General features: G+C 36.9%; 3 protein-coding genes across 16 annotated transcripts in view; 1 reads left to right on the top strand and 2 right to left on the bottom strand.

The window, feature by feature from the left end:
- LOC306996245 (multiple epidermal growth factor-like domains protein 9) overlaps positions 1 to 2,757 on the bottom strand; it is an 80,629-nt gene extending 77,872 nt beyond the window's left edge. Inside the window, exon 1 of the mRNA XM_079608565.1 lies at positions 2,007 to 2,757. Coding sequence (XP_079464691.1) covers positions 2,007 to 2,517 — 511 coding nt within the window. The 5' untranslated portion in view covers positions 2,518 to 2,757. The remainder of the gene's footprint in view (positions 1 to 2,006) is intronic.
- A 1,331-nt stretch (positions 2,758 to 4,088) lies between these two features.
- Positions 4,089 to 20,630, top strand: p2rx1 (purinergic receptor P2X, ligand-gated ion channel, 1). Of its 5 annotated transcripts, none has more exons than XM_079607563.1 (13): positions 4,089 to 4,474; positions 8,206 to 8,350; positions 11,259 to 11,330; positions 12,752 to 12,830; positions 14,411 to 14,498; positions 14,954 to 15,034; positions 16,443 to 16,584; positions 17,168 to 17,313; positions 17,605 to 17,695; positions 17,778 to 17,843; positions 18,691 to 18,786; positions 19,420 to 19,464; positions 19,571 to 20,630. In XM_079607563.1, exons 1-13 carry the CDS (start codon positions 4,329 to 4,331, stop codon positions 19,574 to 19,576), a joined length of 1,203 nt encoding a protein of 400 aa, XP_079463689.1. In that variant the 5' UTR covers positions 4,089 to 4,328; the 3' UTR covers positions 19,577 to 20,630. The 5 variants fall into 5 exon arrangements, with proteins under 5 accessions (XP_079463689.1, XP_079463690.1, XP_079463687.1 ...); XM_079607564.1 differs by having other exon boundaries at positions 19,546 to 20,598; XM_079607565.1 differs by having other exon boundaries at positions 4,110 to 4,474; positions 12,752 to 12,818.
- camkk1a (calcium/calmodulin-dependent protein kinase kinase 1, alpha a) overlaps positions 20,629 to 24,219 on the bottom strand; it is a 96,107-nt gene continuing 92,516 nt past the window's right edge. For all 10 annotated transcript variants that reach the window (XM_079607544.1, XM_079607538.1, XM_079607542.1 and 7 more), the window contains one exon: positions 20,629 to 23,964. In XM_079607544.1, coding sequence (XP_079463670.1) covers positions 23,889 to 23,964 — 76 coding nt within the window. In that variant the 3' untranslated portion in view covers positions 20,629 to 23,888. The remainder of the gene's footprint in view (positions 23,965 to 24,219) is intronic.

The following is a 24,219-nucleotide window of genomic DNA, read 5'->3' as shown; positions in this document are numbered from 1 at the left end:
AACATACATGTAATGTGTCCATCCACATGCAAAAACATGAAACGCATGATTTCACCACAATCTATTTCTTTTTTTCATTGCCTTGTCTATTACACACCATGTAGAAACAGACTGTACAGAGTAAAAAAGAGAATATAATGGAAGGAACTGAAATGAGACAATTACCAGCATGTCCAAGAGCTATAATGCTGCATTAGTGCGTCTACAAGACTGATTAATGATCACTATGCTTTGTACTAACACAATAAAGAAGACAATACTAACATTTGTAATAATAAAAGTCAAATTGCATTTTGGGTGGTCTGTAGTATGGGGTGAATTACGTTAAAGGAAATGCAGCTTAAGTTAAGGTGTCTCGCTCTGATTCTTGGTTTTTACAATAACTTGTGTAGGTGTTATTTGAGTCTGAAATCATTTTGTGACAGAATGAGGTGAATGTTTAAGGTTCCCCATACCACTGCTAATATTAAACATGCACAAACTTTAGATCAAAAATAACAGTTGCCAGAACAAAATCCCATGGATGTTCTTATCAATCATCACAACAAAACATTTACTTAATTCCATGTCTTGATCAGATCCTGAATATTATTATGCCCATGATTTTAGGTTGAGCTTTCTAATAAGATGCTATCCGGGTCACCTCTAACCCTAAAATGATGTCATTTCTGGGGAAACAAGGGGCACTAAACTAACCACACTAGGAACAAAAGTCAAACACCAGCTATTTTAGTCTTTCAAACCTTCACCCCATAATTCAGATAATCATAAACAAATGTTTCAAGGCAAAAAATAAATATAAAAATGCACAACAAATGCACAAAAATCCTTGAAATATGATAACTCTCCTATCTCTTCATATGTATATTAAGCTGTTGAATCAGTGGGTTTAATGTGACATATCCGGTTTTACTGTGGAAGCTGAAGACCTGCAGTAAACAGCAAAGGGCTAAAATCCAGAAACAAATCCCAAACAGACACAGAACCGGTCGCCTTCGGGCTGCTGCATAGAATGAGATGGTTTTTATTAACTGTAATCTCAAACACCTGTCTCCCTGCAGTACAATCACTTCCAATGAAGTCCAGAGGGGCTGCAGATCACATACTGTATAACTGAACCTTTGATTACTATACCTCATATGGCTGGTTCACTTTTCTTTTAACTGAATTACATCCTGCTGTTGTCACTGAATATATCCAAGTTCAGACTGAGAGAATTGAATGATACCAAAAAGAGGAATTTCGAAACTGACTAGATGAAAGATTATGAATTAGACAAAACGTGTCATTCAACTAAACAGATAAAGCAGAAGGTGCTGATACTACACTGGGTGACCTTAATGAAAATTAATCATCCTTATTCTCAAAGCTAGCTTGGCATCATGTAACTCAAGATAAACGAGTGGAAGGTTTAAGATTTATGACTGTTTTCCCCTTTTGCAGTCAGGTGGTAATTAATCACATTAAGAAGGTTGTCTCTGCACAACTGGCCTTATCTCGAATGTCCTTCAGATTCACAGCTGCCTGTAAAGTACTAAAGGTTTGTGGCAAGTATTTAATCTGTCAATTCGTTTTTGTTACAGCTGATAATCAGTATTACCACAAAACCTACAGAGAGAATTGAGACAAAGGAGTGTCTCTGAACAAAGATGGTACTGGTTTGTTGTAACTGATCCTCTGGAAGCAGTAAACAACTCTGTGAACCTGTGACTATAAAGAAGAAACAGTGTGAAATTCTGTCAGAATGCTGTGTAACGAAGATAAAATAATAAATGTAGCACACTAGAACAGCTTGTGCAGGTGTGAACCTATCGCAAATCCCTCAAAATCTGTTTAGCAGAGCCTGGGAAAGAAATTCAAGGACACACTAGGGCCTGCTTTTTTATGGTATAACACGCTCCAAAGGACTGCACATTTGGGAAAACTTACATTTTTACAAACTTGCATAGGCTACTCGTCATCCTCATGTCACTGAAAAGGGAGAACTGAGTGAGAACCGAACCTACCTTTCTCAGTGGTCAAGACAAGAGGCTTTGGGGTACTTTTCACTGTCCATAAACTCTTTGCAGTATCCAGTTCAGGTGGGGTTGTGTTTTCTGTGCCAGTAATTGGAGAGGAAGAAGTGGGTTTTACTGTAATGTTTAGTGTTGTGGAGTTTTCTCTGACTTGACTGCCTTTGGAGGTTGGGTTCATTGTTTTGGTAAGAAGCGCTGCCGTGCTGGTCAGCCAGAAGGGCTGTGGTTGGTTAGATTTGCCAGTGGTTTTGAAATCCCTGGTTGTGATGGTCATTGTGGAGGTGAAAGGTGAAAACCTGGAGTCCCTGTCGTCTTCTTGTAAGTGGTTTGGGATGGTGGTCGTCTCCAACGTCTCACCCAACACAGCACGCGGTAGTCTCGCGCCTTGAGACGCGTTCTCATCGCTCAAGCGACGTACAGTACGCGACAAACCAGCGGTGTATCCAAACAACAATAACTCCAAAACTGAGAACAGTAACATAGTGTAACGCATACACGTCATTTTGTTCTTTAACTCCCCATGTGAAACGTTTCAATTGTATCCTTTAGTTCTATAGATAGTTTTTTTCCTACTATCGAATCCGTGTTTCATTCGATTGTCTCCACTTGTCCACTCGCGCCGTGAACTGCACGGCTTCACTCCAGCGGGACTGACAGTTGTAAACCCCGCCTACTACGGGAAAGGCCACGCCTCCACCCAATCAGAGCGCAGGCTTCATGAAGATTGATGTAACATTGCACCGATCATGCGACTGTGAGGAGGAGCCTCAAAACTGACAACTCAATGAGCTGTCTTGAAAAGTGACAAAAGAAAGAAAACAGCTCAAATATTGCGAGATACTACGTACTGATAGCCTGCAGTAAGAATGAAACCTTCTCAAAGAAAACTACGGGAAGTTGCTGCAATGCTAATGTAGGCTATCGAATATTTATAAAATGGATTTATATATTCTATTTGTAGGCTAATGTACGCTATTAACAAAATGTATGATATTTGTGTACTGACGCATTATTGTTTAGACAGAATATCACCTGTAGGCCTACAATTTCACACAAAAATAAACAAGAAAACGAAACCCGTATAATAACTGTGCTTAAAACCAAATTATGGAAAAGGACAATTTAACGGCGTTTAATTGAGTCTATCTTAATGGCTTGATTGTTAATTGATAATTTTTACAAAGTTCCATTCGCCCAAAAACAGGCTTAACAAAAGCACGAGAAATAAGTCGCCTCCACTAACAGAGTAATGGCGTCCTCTAGTGGTGACGCACCATGAGTAAAGAACACGCTGTCAGTTGTCACAGCTGCTCAACGACTGAGAGCGAGGCTCTGAGTAAAATTCTTTTTACTATTAGTATTTCAACAATAATTAGGATAATTAATCTAATATAATGTAATCCTTTATTTTAAAATACCCTTTTCTGGGGGGGTCGACCATGAAAAAAGCAGACCATGAATAGGCTTACCTGCAGTAGCCTATTTGATACTCCAATAATATGTAAATATGTTCTGTATAAAGCCACTGTCTGTATGCACACCACATTGTTAAGCCATTTACATAAGGACATGTGTCCGTGTGTGCACTGGAGAAGCCTGTGTGCACTTGATGATATTCATTCCTTGAATCAAGGAATTTCATATCACTGCAGGCATTTTTGACTGGTCACTGATCCACTGCTCTCTGGAAAATTCAAAGGCTGGTTTAATATGGTGAACCATAACTTTATAGAGCAATATGAACAGAGATGCTTCATTATGCTTAAAATTAATCTGTATATGTGTGTACTGTGTACATACATTTTTTTTTTGTCTGGGTTTTATATTTAGCAGTCATTCAGAAAAGGCAGTGACTGAAGGTACATGAAGAGTGCAGAGAGAGAGAGAGAGAGAGAGAGAGAGAGAGAGAGAGAGAGAGAGAGAGAGAGAGAGCGAGAGAGAGAGAGAGAGAGAGAGAGAGAGAGAGAGAGAGAGAGAGAGAGAGAGAGAGAGAGAGAGATGTGTGTTGGACATTAAGCCTTTATTTGCAATTGGACTCTGAGTTCTTACTCCACCCTTAAGAAGTTTATCCGCATGTACATGAATTTGTATTACAGTCACAAGAGGAGGGGGGATGAAGGCAACGCAAAGTGGGTGGTTTCCTTTAAGAAGTGTTTGGTTTAGAAGAGTAAGAGAGAGACAGAGAGACAGATAAAGCTGAGGGGAGGAAGGAAGTCAGAGATCAGCACTCTACACACATCTTACATTGTTTTCCAGGACTTCTCAAGAACACAGAGAGGAGGATTTATCACATTTTCCTGCCCTTTCCTTTCAATGAGAAAAATGACATCCATAATACAGAGATCTTGTTCAAACTTCTTCTTTGAATACGAAACTCCTCGGCAGGTTCTGGTCAGAAACAGAAGAGTTGCAGTTGTGTGCCGAATCATCCAGCTGGGCGTTCTATCCTATATCATTGGGTAAGAGATTTATTTTATTCTTGAAAAACTGAAAAAGAAAAGCAGAGGAAACCCACAAGCATGATTATCGAAACAGAACATGCTTCAACAAGAGCAAAAACATTTACAGAATGCAAACAAACAGTTAAGTGGTGTCATGATTTACCATTTAGGATAATGCATTGCTTGGTCTAACTAGCCGTACACCATCAAACTGTTATTGTTTCAAAACAGACAGACATGTTTCTGAAGAAAATTAGAATAAGATGAGATTTATTTTGTACGCTTGATTTGCTTAAAAGTGTGTCCACATGCTTTTCACTGTGTATGATTTAGTTTTAATGGCTTATAACATTGCAACAGCTCAATTCCAGTCTTAGAGCTAACAGCTGGCCCTCAGTATGTATTAGATAAACAGGCGTCTAAAAGATAGGCTATACTTATGTGATGCTGATTATATGAATGTCGCATAAAGACTTGTTTATGAAAGCAAACATTTATTTGAGCGGCAAAATGTCATGCTATAGTCATTCATGGGGAAAAACAGACTTTGACAGATGTTAACAAACTGAGTATTTCCTCTTATGTAGCTTAATTCAAACCTGTGTTGTGCAGTCCTCTGAGCAACAGTAAATACATTATGTGGGTTTTTTCAATCTTTTAGATGCCACGGACCCCAAATATGATCATCCTCATGTGAGGGACCCCCATCCTAAATAATTTAACTATCTTTTATAAACACCATTTACATACTACATTTTTTTTACATTATTATATATTTTTCTACCCTGCACAGTAGACTCTATATTACTATAAAGGTTCCAATGGAGGCAAGTGAGGTGAGAAACCAAACGCAATTTATTTACAAAAGAACACAATCAACCATAAAACAAAAGGCATGAAAGGCATGAAAACTCAAAACTAAAGCATGAACATGAACATAGACTAGAAAACAAGACTACAGGAGCCTGGACATGAATCGATACTCAACAAGGACACATGGCAAACATGAGGGCTTAAATACATACAGGACTAACGACGAGACAAGGGACACCTGTGAACGTTTAAATAATCAACTAATGACAACAGACAAAGGAACACAAGGCAGGACCACATGACTAAAACGGGGGATCAGACCAGAAACCAAGAAACAAACACCCAAAACGTGACTAAACTATACTGTTAAATGTATTGTGTATTTATTTGTTTATCTATGCAGTTAATTTTATTTATTTATATGAATCAAAACGGTTTGAATCATTTAATCTATTTAAAAGATTAACAACTGATATTATTTTAATCACTGCACTTTAATTTATTTATTACAATTGTTATTTACATTTTTACAGTTTTACGCTAGATTTTTTCCAGAACAATTTGAAAACCCCTGCTCTAAGCAAAACTATTTGCATTTAACCAAATAAATGTTGAATAAGTGTGTTCAAATAAATGACTACTGTATATAAAGCTATATTGGAGCAATAATCATTTGGAAAAGTGTTAGTGTACACTGTAAAAAGTGCCAATTTGCAATTATTAGGCTACTTTAAAGAGCAATTTCTAGCTTATTTTACTGTAACAAAGTGACTATACGATAAACGTCCTTTAAAGGGATAGTTGTTGATTTACATACCCTCAAGTGTATATGACATTCTTCTTTCAGACTAATACAATCGGAGTTATATTAAAAAAAAGTCCTGGCTCTTCCAAGTTTTTTAATGGCAGTGAATTGCTGTTTCTGTTTTGAAGTCCATAATAGTGCATCTATGTCATAAAAGTGCTCCACACGGCTCTAGGGGGTTAATAAAGGCCTTCTGAACGTGTGCAGTTTGTGTAGGAAAAATGTTCATATTTAACACATTACAAAGTAAAATTCTAGCTTACGGCCAAACGCAGTCTACTTATGCTTAAAGCGCAACTTACGCAACTTGTGATGTCAGAAGTAGTGCGTCGTGGCGTAGGGTAATTACATTTATGGCAGTACGTCGCATTACTTGCACTTAAGTGAAATCCGTATGTTCCTTTGGCCGGAAGCTAGTTATTTTACTTTATAAAGTTTTAAATAGAGATATTCACTTCAGCGGGCCTTTATTAACCCCCCAGAGCCGCATGGAGCACTTTTATGATAGATGCACTTTTATGGACTTCAAAACAGAAACCGCAATTCACTGCCATTATAAAGCTTGGAAGAGCCAGGACATTTTTTTAAATAACTCTGATTGTATTAGTCTGAAAGAAGAATGTCACACCTGATGACTTGAGGGTGAGTAAATCCTGGGCTAATTTTCATTTTTGTGTGAACTATTCCTTTAAAGGGAAAGTCCAGCCAAAAACAAAAATTCTGTCATAATTTACTCATCCTCAAGTTGTTACAAACCTGTATGAGTTAAGGGTGAGTAAATTATGACAGAATTGTCCTTCTTGTGTGTGTGTGAATTATCCCTTTGATGTCAGTGATCATAGGACAAATGAAAAGGTGTGCTGCTCTCGCATCCCTCTCTGTTACGACTCCCTTTCAGTTTATCAGTGAACATCAGCAGACCACTCTAAATGAATGCAGTTCGAGTCCAAAACACAGCAGGCTGACAGAAGTATTTGTTTGGGAATTCAAAGCTAAAAAGCATTAAACACAATAGCTGGATTTCATGCAGCTTGAAGTGGAGGGTGCTTCAGAATCTGTTATATGTCATGTAGAAGTTGTTTGTCTTTGTAGTCAGGTAATCTGAATGAAACAAACTGATCAAGTCGATAAACACTGCGCAGTAGCATTTGTTTGGCAAGTTTGGTCTGTTTGGAGCAGTTCGCCTATTGCCAACTTTAGGTGTGTCAGACGATAAGGCAGCGAGTCATGCTTCAAAGGGAAGAATAACGTTTGCTGTGTCTTGTTACTGGGCATGAGGCCAACATCTTATTGCTTCATCTTACTTTTATGACACAAGATGGCTGAACTATGTGTGAACACACGCACACATTCTGAAATGCAAATTATCGAACAGCAACAGCCTAAGGCTATATGTCATTTCAAAGTTTTCCTCCAACTGCTGCGCAAGTTTAATAGTGCATACATAAGGATAGGATACACTATATGCTTTTTACCCACATAAAATTAAATAATGCAATTATAAATATATTTTGTAATGTTATTATCAATCAGTAACCAATAAAAAATACTAGTTCTGGGTGAAAGTTATTAGGATCAAATTAAATCCAAAAAGTGAGACTAAAGTTCAATATTGACAAATTGTGTGTTGTGGGAATTCATGTAAATAAAGAAAGAATGCCTTTTCAGAATCAGAATCAAATAAAATGTTTCATAAAATGAATTAAGATAAAAAATAAATGTAAAATATTTTCTATATTGTCAACAACAAGAATATATTAGTCCACAATCACCAAAATATATCAAATATACTTTGTGTAACCCTTTATCGAAGAATTTGGTCATATGTATTCAGTAACAAGGTGATATAGCCTATTATTTTATGGCTTCATGAAATCTCATGTTTTTGGACAAATGGTAAAAATATTTTGTAATAGACTGATTTTAATGTGTGTCAGTCTGATCTGAATGCTATTTGCCATTCAGAGTACATGAACTGTAATTAATCATTTTGAAATACAATATATCTATATTATAGTTTATAGAATAATTGTGAATTAATGTGATTGTGAATTAAATCTGTGGTCTTCAGAATGCAGGTTGATTATGGCAGATCAGAAATGTTCATGATTTTTTCTCTCGCTTTTATTAGGTGGGTGTTTATGTATGAGAAAGGCTACCAGGCAGTGGATACTGCCATAAGCTCCGTCTTCACCAAGATGAAGGGTGTGTCCTACACAAATATCAGTGAAGTGGAGAGGATATGGGATGTAGCCGATTATGTTTTTCCTGAACAGGTGGGTTATGCCTCTTAATTTTGAACTCAAACCTCATTGTTTGAACAGTTCAGAGGGCCTTGATTTATATACTTAGGTAGCATATATATTTAGTTTCATCAATAGATGCATTTGAATGCAGATATATAGGTACTCACTGGGTAATTGCCCATCCAGCAAAGTGCATTATTGGTGTGGATTGGGTGAAATCATAAAAGTACTCTTTGTGAAAACATTTGCAGTCACGCTGCTTCAGGTTATTCTCACTCAAAGTGCTAACATTGTCAAGGCAAGTAAACATCTCAATTGTGACTCACTATTTAGAAGGGAAACACAGAGAAACACATTGAACAATATGACACCGTAATTGATCATAAAGATATGATGATAAACAAATAACTGAACATGCCTGCAACTATTTACTTTATGCCAACAGCCTGCAGCGTTTTCAGAATGTTTCGTTATTTAGCAGAAATCCCCCGGGCAATAAGAAACAAACCGACTGTTGACAGAAAAGTAAACGCGTCATCACTTAGCAATTAAAGGAGTGGCTCCAGGAGCTTCTTGATATAATATCATGTCCAGAAAAGGTAAACATCAAATTGTCCATTGCGATAACAAATATCATCCTTTATGTGTACACACTAGGCTACTGTTTAAAATACTTTTATTCCGCAATGATGCATTAAAGGGATAACGTTAGTTCACCCAAAAAATAAAATTCTGCCATCATTTACTCACCTCCAAGTTGTTCCAAACTTGTATGAGATTCTTCAAAAGGAAATATTTTGAAGAATATGGGTAACCAAACAGTTGATGGTCCCCATTGAAAAATACTAAGGAAGTCAATGGGGAGTTGGGACCATCAACTTTTTGGTTACCGACTTCAAAATATCTTCTTTTGTGTTCAGAAGCAGAAAGAAATTCATACAGGTTTGGAACAACTTGAGGGTGAGTAAATGATGACAGAATTATTATTTTTTATTTTTGGGTGAACTAACGTTATCCCTTTAAATTGATCTTCTGAATGATCATGTGATCATCGAGACTGGAGTAATGATTGATGAAAAATCAGCTTTGCCATCGCGCGCGCGCACGAACTTGAGTGAGAGATCAAGTAAGCGAGTGTACTGTACCTGCATTTAGAGTAGACATAGCATTTTCCTTCAGGTCAGGCCTATATTCATAATAAAATAATCCGTTTGAATGTCCGCTGCGATATCATGTTCTTTTAACAGTTAACGGGTTTACCCGTGCCGTGTCTGTCAGTTACGTCTTCCTTCTCCGTGATCAGTTTGAATCCATTCAATGTAAAAATCTTCACTACTGACTGATTAAAAAAGACAGCCTTTGCCGCCGCCTATTGGCGAAATAATGTATGTAATTCTGTTCATATGCGCCGATACCGTTTGGTACGGTTCGCTTTCACACTGCTCTTTTTGCAAGTGAACCTAAATTTGTAAACAAACCACGTGTGCAAAAGTCATCCATTCATTGGACAGATATTCTCAAGCAGGGAAAAGCAGGAAGTGCAAAAACAGGCAATTTATGGAGATAGTAGTGCAAGTAGTGATAGTAGTGATAGTAGTGATCGTAGTGCAATTTTTATTCTTTTACTGATTTAGTGATATCAGCTACTAACACAATATTAAAAAACTTATGAGCATCATATGATACAATGTCATCTATACAATGTTGTAATTTGGATTTTGCGAAGACGAAGATGTGCTGCAAGACGGTTCTGGCGGAGAAAGCATGCTCTTCACTGATAAAGTTCTAACATTATTAAAAAGAAGTGAACAGTCAGTATAAAATAAGAACAAATACACAAATTACAAGCAGTAATTATCTTTTTTTTATTATGTCATAACAGGCTCAAGAAGATAGGCTAATTAATACAGAGATCATTATTCATTGTTTTAATCAATTGGCATCAATAAAACGTAGTGATAATCTGCATTCTCATGTATGGAGGTGCGCTAAACACTATAACCGGAAACTCCCGATATGTAATAAGTAGAACGCGGAAGTAGTTGTGTAAGTAGTCCATGCTGATGTGATGTCAGACGCACGTCCGTTTTACAAACTAATCAATGTCAAGATGCAGCAAACATAGATGATGACGACGTTCTTTAGCAATAATTGCGATGTGAAACCTTTTTACAGTCTATGTGTGAAACCAAACCAAAACTTACCGAATGTATAAAATGTATCAAAACATGAACTTTGGTTCGGACCTTGGTGCGGACTTTCAGGTGTGAAAACACGATACAGCCTCTCATACCTTATTGCTTACAGTTCATATTCTATGTACTACATTCTAAGACCCTGAACAATTGTCACTACTGAAATAAACAAATTTGACCATATGAACTCAGAAAACCTGACACATGTAGGCTATAAGTAAGCAGGAAGGCACTGTTGATAATGATTTCAAGTTGCTGTAGTTACACTAAGCTAAAAGTGCTAGCAGAGCAGAGACATGAGAGATGGAATGACACTGTTTGGCTATTTGAGGCTTAGGTTAAACATTACATTCAGTCCCAGACAAATGCACCTGCCTCTCTGACACTGATGTGAGCTGAAATAGCCATGCATATTTACACAAAAAGTCTAAATCAAGCTTTAAATACTGAAAAGTATTTAAAAGTACAGTTTTTTTTTTTTTTTTTTTTTGCAGTTTGTTTTGGGCTTAGTTTTTGGTTTCAAAAAAGGACATTAATCATGTCACGCAGGGGTGTCAAAAACATTAGCCTGAAGTCATGTACAGTGTGCACAGTCAGCTTCAAACACTCTACTCTGCATCACCAAATACAGTGAGAAAGGATGTGAATTCAATGTGGCACTCTGGCTCTGTTCCACCGTAGGCTGGTTTGAGCTTAGGGATTGAAATTGCACCCCTTCAAGTCATTTCTGTTCTGTTTTCTAGGGCGATTCATCTTTTGTTGTGATGACCAACTACATTTCCACTGTGGGACAGAAACAGGACACATGTCCTGAGGTAGGTAAAGACATATTTCTCTCCTTTTGTCAACTCTTGTCTTTCATTATTGGGGTTCTCATAAATGTTTGTTTTTTCTCTCAGAATATCTCTATATGACTAATTTCCTGACCACAGATGTCATGCAGCATGCAAATGGAAATTTTCACATTAAATTACCACAATTACCTCATTTGGTCATTCCGTTCTGTTTTTTTTTTTGGCTTTAATTTTTCTGATTTTTATTGCATTTCTTATTAAATGTATGAAACAAAAACAGTTAAAACTGTACATCTTATGTACCGTTACAATTCTCTAGTGTTTGTCTAAGGTAGAAGCCAAATTGTGTAATGGTGTGTGACACTTAGTTAGGGTGTAACGATACCCTCATGTCACGATTCGATACATATCATGATAGTGAACTCACGATACGATATTGTGATACTCCAAGACATGATAAAAGGTTTAAAAAAAATCTGTTGATTGAAATGCTAAATTTGATATTACATTGTGGGTGTGAATGAATAAGCTAGGACTTGGTGCTGGAAACCCAATGCACAGGACAACGGAGACACCAGAATAAAAACATTCATGATTCTGAAGCTGAAAATACAGAATTATTTTAGACGAATATGCTTGCACTCTGTCACTGACTAGATATATTTAAAATAAATAATGTAGGACAATTTGTTACTGGTAACAAGGCATTTGGCATTATCAGGACCCACAAATATTCCCCCATTGCATTATTATATATTATATTCAACATTGTATAGTAGTTTAATGTAGTACTGACACACAGTCATTTTAATTTTGGGTGAACTATACACCATATATATTGTCACTATTCACGATACATACAATATTGTTGCATTTTTGTAGTGCGATATATTGTGACACGATATTTTGTTACACCCCTGTATAGGATGATTTATTTTTTACAATAGATACAATTGAGTGATGTGACTGAATCTCAAATGTATTTTAGCACTTAATTCAGTCTTTAATACACAATTACACATGAGGCATAGACTCTTCTTTTTTTTTTGCTACAGTGTGGTCGATTGAAATAAACAGAAAGTATTTCACCTGCTAAACTTGGCAACCACACATTTAACATCTGTGTCATCTGATCTGTTACTTTCCACCAAAGTCATTTTTATACATTGACATCCTGTCTACCATCTATTCATATTCATTCTCTCGGTTCACCTCAGTCTTATTTGTCTTTCACTTGAATCTCTATTTGACTTTATTGCCCTACCTGCAAAGCTTTGCTTAAACAAATGAGTCTCAAGAATGAGGTTTTGTGGTTATTATGCCCCTTCTGTGAATCCTGTCTCATTTGGTTCTCACATTTGTATATTTTCAAGCAAGCAAATTCAGGCTTAATAAAACACTAATAGACATTAAAGTGCATTTCCCAATCTTGTGTGTTTCAGCTGCCAGATGGGAAGAACAGGAACAAGTGCACCTCGGACGCAGACTGTGATGAGGGCAAATACAAACGTACGGGAAATGGTAAAGTTCTATCCATTTCATTGTTCCGACAGAAGGCACCAGCACAGCAGACTAACTTCTCATCACTAACAGCAGCCGGGGGGCCGAGGAACTCAGCTATTGAGTGTCTTCTCGTGACCATTCTCTAATCTCTTTGACCTTGACTGGTAACTAAATCAGTGCACCAGCGGTCTAAGATATGTACCACAAAATTTAAATAAATCATGGGGTAAGAAAATTGGTGCACTTGCACGCAAGCATTTGGTTTATGTTCCACTCAGAATTGCTGGGGGCCTCGTGAACTTTCGCTCTTCTAACTGCACATCAGCCATGCCGTCGTCTCCGTAAGTCACTAACATTCATGACTAACATGCTTTGCTCTCTTGCTCTGATGTTTTTTCCTTCGCTTTCCACACCTTTGATGTATTTTACCCTTTGCTCACTGATGTCTGTAATTCCCAGAGTTCCACAGAGCTCTAATCCAGATTCAGTTCACTTGCCAAGTGTAATTTAATAGTACTAGCAGCAACAACATGTTTAAGATAAAAAGCAAATTGAATTAAATGATTTCAAGTTTTTTTCTTGGTTTCAGTTTTCAAACATTCTCAGTAGCCAAATTCTACCATGTCATTTACAACAGCGGCTATGCTAAATTATCCCACTGCTACCTAAACATAAATAAATTAAACTCATGCTAAATTAATCTTTTTTTTTATTTTTTATATTTCATTATGATTGGCATAAAGCTGATTTAAAAAAAGAAGAAGAAATGCAATCACACCCACATCATTGACTGATATCCTGAGCTCTATGTGGGTCACAAATACTCAAATATTGACTAAGTTTCACATGCATCATAGCAGACATACAGGCATAAGTAAACAGAATTATCTCACATTGTTGTAATTCATAGTTTCCTGACTTTCAGTCGTGAATGACTGGCACAAACTTCCAACAAACTATTAATACAACACGTGCTACTAATCCTGCTATACTGACTCCGTGAACGCAGGAAAAAAAATCAGTCGTTTTCTGTGAAAACATACAACCGTCTTGTTTGCCATGCCGTGGACTGCATTTCATTTCATGCTTGTATAATTATGTCTTTGTGTATTTGATGTTATGTGTATTTAAACCTTGTCACAAGGTTTGTCAATGCCATGCTACCACCAAAGCAAGTTCAGTGTTTGAATGTAAATGTTCCTGGCTGGCAATGTAAAAAGAGTCAGACTGAAATTACAAACATCAATGATATGACCAACTCTGATAAAAGCATTCCTAAATAGCTAGACTGATGGAATCGTTATGATTAAAAATATTACAACTATAAGAGGTTTGGAGTGGATCAGAACAGACTGAAACCAGAGCTTGATCAAAACATAATCACGTGCTCCAAAAAGGGGGATTTTCTTATTGAATCCATCCATCATCCAAATGATAAAAATATATATCAAAGCATTTTCACAAGGGAAGTCAGACTTTTGTATCCAATCATCATCCTTTGTGGTTATATTCTGATCAAGCTTTTGTTTCAGTTTGTTCTGATCCACTCAAACCCTCTTATACTCCTGCTTCCCTTACGACATTATGTTCTCTCTCAGGGCACATGACGGGCAAGTGTGTCACCAACACCAGTACTTGTGAGATCTTCTCCTGGTGTCCTGTTGAAGATGACCGTCAAATACCAGAGTATGGATGCTTATTTTATTATTATTGTTGATTAATATTTTCAATCACAGGGTGTCAAACAGTAACTTGTAAGAATCAATGTCAAGAATCAATGTTAGTTGTAAGAATCAACTAACAACAAACTCTTGCTTGTATACTCGTCTACTGCATGTTCATTTTTTCTTAGCAGCATTGTATTATACAATGTATTATAGTTCGACTATAATGAAGTTTTCTAAACAGCAAACTTCTGAAAAGCTTGAATTTCATGTCTATGTAGAAATCTTGGGAACAAGTGAATCAAACTACATGTGACAGTTGCCTTAAACATAAATATATGTTTGTTTGCATGTGACAGTTGCCTTAAACATAAATATATGTTTGTTTGCATGTGACAAATTGTATTTAAAATGGATTTGAATCAGCCCACAGTCTGATCCATTTAATTTTAATAATTTGTTTTGTCCCTCTTGTAGCCCTCCAATCCTGCAGACAGCAGAAAACTACACACTGTTCATCAAAAACTCCATTACTTTTCGCCAGTTTAAAGTAGTAAGGTAAATGCTTTCTTTTCCAAATTGTTTGTTGTTCCTTGTGGTATAATGGTAACTCCTAACAAATCAATTCAAAGCATATAAAGTATTTTTTTTAAATCTCATATGAAAGCAAAAGAAACGTAGAAACATGCAGCAAAAGATTGTTGTGCTTTACAAAATAGAAAGTGACTTGTAAGATACTTACAGTAGTAATAGCTAAAGAATTGAAAATCCCCCTTTTGACCATAAGGGCAATAATTAAGAAGTTCCAATCAACTAAAGATGTTACGAATCTGCCAGGAAGAGAACGTGTGTCTATATTGCCTTACGTTGAGGATGAAAGTTCGAGTGGCCAAAGAGTCTTCAAGGATCACAGATGGAGAATTGCAGAGATTAGTTGAGTCTTGGGGTCAGAAAGCCTATAAAAAAATCAAACATCCCTTACATCACCACATGTTGTTTGGGAGGGTTTCAAGAAAAATCCTCCTCGCTCATCCAAAAACAATCTCAAAAGCATATTTAGCAGTCAGACTCGGCTGGAACTTCAAAAGGGAGCTGGTTCTATGGTGAGATGAAACTGAAAAAAAAAATGCTTTTTGCCAGCAAACACACCAGAAAGGTTTGGTGCAAACAGGGATACAAAAAGTACCCCATGCCCACAGTTAAATATACTGCAGGATCTTTAATGTTGTGGTCCAATTTTTTTGCTGGAGGTCCTGGACATCTTATTCAGATATGGTATCATGGATTCTAGTAAATACCAACAGATAAAAAAATCAAAAAATCAAAACCTAACGGCCTCTGCTAAATCTTATAATGGGCAGTGGTTGGATCTTCCATCAGGACAATGATCCAACAAAGTCAACACAAAAATGTGTCACTGAGCACGAAATAAAGCTTCTGCCATGGCCGTCCCAGTCCTGTGACCTGAACCCTGTAGAAAATGAGTGAGCTGAACTGAAGAGAAGAAGCGCCAACATCTGAAGGATCTTGAGAGATGCTGTATGGAGGAATGGTCTCTGATCTCTTGTCAGGTGTTCTTCAAACTCATCAGGCATTATAGGAGAAGACTCAGAACTGTTATCTTGGCAAAAGGAGATTGCAAAAAGTATTTAATAAAAGGGTGCCAATAATTATGCCAATGTGTTTTGGAGAATAGCATTTAATTCATCATGTGATTTTCCCATATTTTACTTCAATGAAAGGTTAGATTTTTGCGAATTTTTTAATGAACGATAAAAAGAGGGGAAAACAAAGTAGATTTATTTTTATAGCCATCTTTGATCATAATTACCAGGGGTGCCAATAATTCTTACCACAACTGTAAATCAATATGGCACTTTACACATTCTTGAAGGCCAGGGTTAAAATTAAATCTATCAATTTTGTCTACAATGAACGTTCTCCTCATACTTTTTTCTTTCTCTAGGAGTAACTTGGTGGAGAGTGTGGACCAGAATTACATCAATAGCTGTTTGTATCACCCCACGACTGATCCACTGTGTCCTATCTTCAGATTAGGAGACATTGTTGAGCGCTCCGGGTTAAATTTCTCTGACATAGCTCGTGTGGTAGGTTTTTCGTCACTGGTGATTTTTAAATACACACAGCTATTTTTTTCTTTATGAGTACGGTAAAATAAAAGGCAATTCACACTGCACTGCCACTGACGTCTAACAAGGACAATCATCAGATCATGGCCTTAAGGTCTATACTCAACAAAACTTGAAGAGACCTTATATTTAATATATATAGAACCATATTTAGTTCTATAATTGTGCTTTTATTTGATGCAATGTTTACATCTTTACGTATTTACATAACATCTTGCAATTGCAACTATATTTCTCATAATTGCGACTTTACTCACGGTTACATCATATCTCATAATTGTGACTTTAAATCCTTATTTTAAAATGTATTTTTTTTTCAGAGGTGAAAATAAGCTTCCATAATAATAATAATAATTTTAAAAACTTAGGAAATTCGCAAGGAACCTATGGCTTGAAAATGCGACTTTCCTCCTGCTGCAAATACATCTATTTCAACACATCCAATATTACATATTTACTATGACATTATTGGTTTACAAGAGTATTATTGGTGTAGTGACTGATGAAGATGATAATCCTCATGGTTTTTGTTATGTGTTAGGGTGGTGCTATAGGCGTCCTTGTTGACTGGGACTGCAATCTGGACCTAAGTATCAGACATTGCAAACCAAATTATGAATTCCATGGTCTTTATGGAACAGGGAAAAATGACAAAGTGGAGAAACCATCATTGGGATATAATTTCAGGTGGGTAAGAAAGTTTATTTAATCACCTTGTGAAAACAAACTTTTCAGAAGCAGAACTGTAAAAGAGACAAACACGGTTATATAATGAAATATTTAAAAAAATTCGATGCACCATCATAGATTATTTACCAATATTCATGTTCCCTTAAAAGTAAAATTACAGTTAAACTGAGAAAAGGTCAAACCTGGTGTACTGTATTGTTCATAAGCCTGTGAACTTCAATTAGATCTCTAAAAGAATGAATATCTTCTGGATTCACTTGAACTATTATGTGCTACTGACTCTTTCAGATTTGCAAAATATTATGTAGAGAATAACGTGGAGAAGAGAACTCTTATGAAGGTGTTTGGTGTACGGATAGACATCATTGTTCATGGACGGGTAAGTATATTTCTCTTATGGATAATTTACAAAGAAATTACGGCACATGCACATTTCAATGTGTTTACATTTTTCCTTGCAGGCAGGAAAATTTGATATCATCCCAACGCTGATGGCCATTGGCTCAGGAGTAGGAATCTTTGGAGTGGTGAGTCTCACAGAGAATACACTATCATAAAGAGATAAACCTGGTTTAATTTCCTTAATTACATTTAACCACAGATTCCACTTTTGGATTCTACTGTTCAAAGTAATCAAGGTGAAGATACCAGATGCATTTATGTGGAACTATATTGCACAGCTCTATGAAATACTTGATTCTGATTGCTCAAATAATTTAACTACATTTTTGAATTGTTAAGAGAAGAAGTCTCTTATCAACAAGATAAGTTGTTGTTGTTAAGAAGTCTCTTCCGTGAGCACTTGACATAAAAAATAAAAAAATAAAAAAACTCTTCCTTTAATCCTCCCTTGTTTGGCTTATGCTACTCTGAGCAATGCCTGAACTTTGTATTTTGAGCACTTCTTGCGTTATTTTTGCCTCTTCACGATGACTCGCTTGCTGTAGTCCTCAGTTGTAAGTCGCTTTGGATAAAAGCGTCTGCTAAATGACTAAATGTTATCCTCATCAAAGTTGCATTTATTTGATCAAAAATACAGTAACTGCAGTAATATTGTGAAAAATTATTACAATTGTGTTGTATTTTTTATATATATTTTTACATTTTATTTATTTCTGTGACAGTAAAGCTGAATTTTCAGCATCATTACTCCAGTCTTCAGTGTCACATGACCCTTCAGAAATCATTCTGATATGCTGAACCCTTTCATATGATCAGTGTTGAACACTATATGCTCCTTGTGGAAATGTTTTTTTTATGAAAAGAAAGTTCAAAACAGCAGCAATTGTTTGAAACAGAAATCCCCAGTAACATTATACAGTTAATTTTATAAGTTCACTAAAATGAGTTAATATTTGTTCTAATTCGTTTAAGGCCACCGTCGTCTGTGATTTGCTCCTTCTATATTTACTTCCAAAGAGAGATTTCTACAAAAGTATGAAATTTAAGCATACAGAAGTCCAGGACGAGGTGAGTGTTGACTTTTGAATGAATAAACAGTATCCTGCCTTTGTGATTGCTGGTGTGTAGTAACTTAATGCTTTTCATGGATATATACAGTTACTTATGCTATTCACTACCCATAGCCTAGACTAGATGGCAGCAGAGATACATATATTAGATGACAGGCAAGAAAATTGTTACTTGAGCGGTTGCAGATGCAGTACTGTTTCCAAACATTTACATCAAGCAACATTCCCGTAGTATCATTAAGAAAACATCCAGGATACGCATAATTCAAATGCCCTTATATGGTATACAAAGCAGCATGCCTCACTTGAACTGATGGAGTGTGTGTGTGAGAGAGAGAGAAAAAAAGTCCTATAACCACACATGTGTCAGCAAATATCTTACTTTTTATCTGTATGCACATGGGCAGTAAGAGAAACTATTGCATTCAAGTCTATGCAACACATCGGCCTCCTGTAGAGATCTCTGCAGGGATAGTTACCGTAGCAACGCTGCAAATTGACCAAACTTGTCTCTTATTGAGAAAAGAAAGCGAGGGCACATCTTAACCAGCAGGACTCCCACTCTGGCAGCTTTCTGAGAAAGAAAAACATTGTGGTTGATAATCTCAGATATGCATTTTTCCATCCACAGAAGCCAGCCTTGCCCCCGTCACAGAAAGAAAAGGAACTACCGAAGGTAACATACCATTCAATCGCAGATCCATGAAGAATGATAGCATATCTCCATAAACAACTTCAATTTTAGCTGTGGTCACAGTAATTCAGATCTTTGCCGTGCACAGGAGTGAAGTCAAGACGGCTGCCATGATGACTGAATAACGTTACTGCACTGAAAACAAAACAACAACACCTCAACACTGGAGCATAAGCCAGACGGCCAGACAACATCACTTTTCCTTTCCAAACTACTGAGAAAACATGTCCAATCACTGTTTTGATTCAAGACGCAGCTAACCTCCACTAGGTGTGTTAATATTGAGGCTCAGGACTGTGAAGGAACAATTTTATGAGGTCTTTAACTCTTTACAGAGTTTTCGGCAACTTTTTTTATGTGTTTTTGTTTTGTTTTTTACAAACAGGGTAATGTCTGGATATGTCACCCATATACAAATCTTGATACAGAATCACCTTAAAACAGTTATTTTAACGCCTGATAGGCGTTTTGTACAGGTTTTTATTCTTGTAGCAAGTCAAACTGTATGCAAACTGTGACCCCCTGATTTTTGTGTGAAATAAGCTTTAGATGGTCAATGAACCATCCAAAGCTGAAACTATCCAGCTCTAAAAGACAGAATGATGATGTTTAGGCCTTTAGTTTTTACTTTAGTTCATTAATGAAACACTGAGCCAAAAAACATAGGGCGCTCAACGTCAAAAGTCTTTTAATTTATTATTATTATTTTACACACTTATCCAGGAAATCTGTTTCTTAGCTGTGCTCATAAAAGCACATACTGTCTCTAAAAGTATCAATATAGTTTCGATGAAATTCTTTCTTCTGACATGACATAACCAAACCCTTTCAGGATGATACAAAAACCCCTCTGCCTTGTACTGGTATCCTGATAACTCTGTCTGGATTTATTTACAATGGCTTAGTTTTTCTTTGTTGGCATCTACAGTACCGGTACCTAGATTTTTTTTGAATAAATGTACATTCTTAAACTATTTGAAAATCAGATAGCACCAGGAAGGGATTGTCTGGTTTTGTTGTGTACAGTACTACTGTAATTCATATGGTTATTAGTAGTTCATTTTCACTGGTAGATTCAATGCTCATTTTTATCATAAACAATGATAATAAAACCCTAAATAACAAAATATAAAGAGGGAACCAGAGTCACCTGTGATATCTTTATTGTCTTTGATTATGTCTATGTGTACAAAAAGCATGCAAAAAATAGCATCTTTATATGGTTTGGTACATATTTACATAGTATGAGTTGCATTCGGCGCTTTCTCGGGCCATGCTCTTTTTTGTAGATTTTCTTTGATTTTTGTCATAGGTATACATTCAGATCAATGCAGCAGAATACAGACGTCTATAAATAACCAGCAATATCAGGCACTCTGACACGAATAACTGGGCAGTTCAAACTGCAGGTACGCGAGCGAGACAGTGTTCTACGATCTACATACATGAATCAATTCTGATATACTTTTGAATCAACATTTGTAAGAAATGAAAAAAAAAAAGCATAAAGCTTTGATAGCAAGAACGTTTCACAGCTACAAAGTGCGTCAAAATGGCCACATTTCTCTCACTTCCTTATGAAACTCATGTCAAACAGCAGAAACCTTTATAAATGTGGGTAGACAAATGATCAAACCTCATCTATTGCACATGAGCCGGAAAATAAAATAAAGACTTCACACTCGAGTTGATTGCTCAGCCAGAGTATGGCATTTTGCTGCATATGTTTAGCTTATACAAAAGTCCTGAAGGAAACAATTTAAAGGGGTTTTAGACATTATTTGTGTTGTCTCATATAGATATCAAAAGGAATGGGGAACCTAGAGAGAGGTTTGTAAAGGTTATAGCAAGTTAAGGGACATGCCGTACGTCAAGACACTAACAGGTGCATAGCATACATCAAGAAGTAACACACAAGACAACTGCACATTTAAGACAGAATGGACTAATGCGACTGCACATATAAGAGAAGGGGGATCATTTAAAAACTTTTTATACACATACAGTAAACACACCTTAGAGCTCCTGAGAACAGAATATGCTACTCCATTCTCTCTGTATTTCCAGAACAGCAGTGTCCAGACCCTGAGTACCCACATACAGAATCCTAATACACAACAGAAACGAGACTCCATTTAATGCCTGAATCAAATACAAACAGACTAAAAAAAAAAAAAACTAGTCGTTTGGCACTGAAATTTTTTTTTTCCTGTGTAATTCAGTTTAAATAGAAAATGGTATGGGCAAGAACCAATCTAGGAGTTTGTGCATAAGAGGGGGTCAGAGAGAGAACAAGGGAAGAATGTGTAGGAGTCTGAAAAATGGACCACCATCTGCACAGGATATTAGTGAGAATATAATGAATGCGCTTCACTGCAGTTTATAAATCCGTCTTCATAAGCAATAATGAGTCATCTAAATGACTGACGTCGGTTAAAGGTTTCCTCTAACCACTTGCTGCTTACTAGAAATAATTGGCAGCTGACCTAATTGAGTCCTGTTTTATTCTCTTGAAATGATTTAAAGGGACAGTTCACCTCAACATAATCTGTTTGTAATCTGACTAGTAGCACAGTCTGAATAAAAAAAAGTCACACGTAACCATGTCAATTGGAATGAATTGGCCAAATTTGATTGAAACTTCATTCAGATTGTAAGGGATGGTTTAAACCTTTTCTGTCCTTGGCCAATGACAGCTGCTATGGACGCAAGACTTTCTGCCAGTCTGATGGTCTGGCTACGCAAAACTTAAATGCACATGACTTTGAGTACCAGGGTAACCGGGGTATTTCTGCTTTTTAAAAGCATAAACAAATTTAAAAGCATGAATTTCCCATTTTCATTCAGCCGGACTGCCATTTAAAAAAAAAAAAAAACATTGGTCTGAACAGACAAATTGCATGTGAAAATTGGACAGAATTTTGTGCCAAACGTTCGTATTGGTATGAACAGACCTTTGGTAAATGATAACAGTAATCAAAATATAATTAATATGAGTGATCTGTGGTCATAATTAAATATCTCGGTCGCCAATGCGTATTTACAATGGTTGTCCACTTAGATTCTCTTTGTACTTTCAATACATGGTTCAAAAACAGGGGCTGATGGGTTCGTCTGGCAGACGGTCCGATGTAAACAAGGGAGTATTGTTTTGGACTGAGTTAATACAGGCCAAGAGGGACCGTGATGACATTGAATGGCGTTTCACTTTCGTTCCACAGATAAACACCATATTCAGATGATCCTTCCCTCAATTGGCTTGTCTGTTTTGAGTGAAAGTGACTCCTTCTCTTTCCGCATCAGCACACACTTGCTTGCCTTGGTGGCATATTTGCATGTGCGTTCGAGCGCCCGTTAGCACTGCTGACTGATAAATAGATCTTTTCTAATGTGAAGACTTGGTAAACAATGACACATTCTGTTCCTGTAGAGACAAAGCGTTGCGACACGAGAGCCCTGCATCCGGTGCGCTCCAAATGTGTGATTTCTGACATTCACAAACATGGAGAAAAAGCCCTGTTCTAGATAATGCTTATACCAAACGCTGTATAGTTCGTGAGAAAGCCCTGTTCGTTAGAAATGACTGAATGTGCAGACATTTATACATCAAGAGCTCTTTTAGTGTCTAGTAGTTACATAAGCCCCTTTGATTCACACTACAACACTGTGTGTGTGTGTCTGTTTATACATTGTATCTGAATGAAATTAGAAAATGTTGATAGTATGAAAGAAATGGAAAGCAACAGAGATATGGAAACACCCTAATATGGAAAATGCCATATTTCAGGCATGCAATGACGCAGATAGGGTTAAGAATTGCACATTAACATATACAAAAAGGCAAGACAGCATAGCTATTATTTTATACACATGTACAAACGTTATGATGGCAGCACACTGCATCAATGCCATCACTGTTTTTTAGCTTTATGAGGTGCTGCTGTACCAAGTTAATATTAGCATCTTTTGTAAATGCTGTAGTCTTTTGCTCTAGAAAGCTTGTGACATAGTCTGGTTTTCAAACAAACCTGGGCCAGATTCCATCCAAAATCTTCTTGTTTAGCCAGGATAAAAGAACAAAGATGAAAAGATCCAAACTGCATGAAGGAGAAAGATTTTCGCCAGATTACCAAGACCAGGTTTTCTGAGTACCGTCACTACGGTAGACTTAAAAAAAAAAAAAAAAGCAAGGAAAATGATTCTTGTGCAAGACTGAGAAAAGTGAAAAGCCTGAATGATGACACGCAATAGCAGAATCCAGTTCAATGTCAAGGTGAGCCTCAAGTTGGTGGAAACAGAGTGTAGTGTAGCGGTTTGGGTCATGATGGTCATCTGCTCGAAGGGTTGGAAGTGTCTGAATGAAGAAGCGCAGACAATGAGGAACGCTTCAGGATCTATGGAGACACTCAAGAGGTGGGTGGTTCGTCCTCATGCAAGTCCTCGAGCTCGACTTCTCTACCAGCCTCTCCACTGCTCCCCTTTCTGAGAGAAAGAAAGAAAAACACAGAGAGAAATAAATCATTATCTTTCTAAGGGCGCTTTCAAACTTGGTTCGATTGCCTGTTCCGAACCCGAATTCGATTGCTCCCCCCTCCCCTGCCCCCGATGGACTGGGTTCACATTATATTATTTGTATCAGAACCGCGGTACGCTTGCGTCATCAAGTTGCAGCTGGCGCGTAATAGTCTTGCTTGGTAACCGACGCCGCTATGAATGAAAAGGCGTCAAAATGGATAG

This window comes from Phoxinus phoxinus, assembly GCF_949152265.1.
Source record: "Phoxinus phoxinus genome assembly, chromosome: 3".
NCBI classification, from domain to species: domain Eukaryota; kingdom Metazoa; phylum Chordata; class Actinopteri; order Cypriniformes; family Leuciscidae; genus Phoxinus; species Phoxinus phoxinus.
This window is presented reverse-complemented; position numbering and strand designations above follow the sequence as displayed.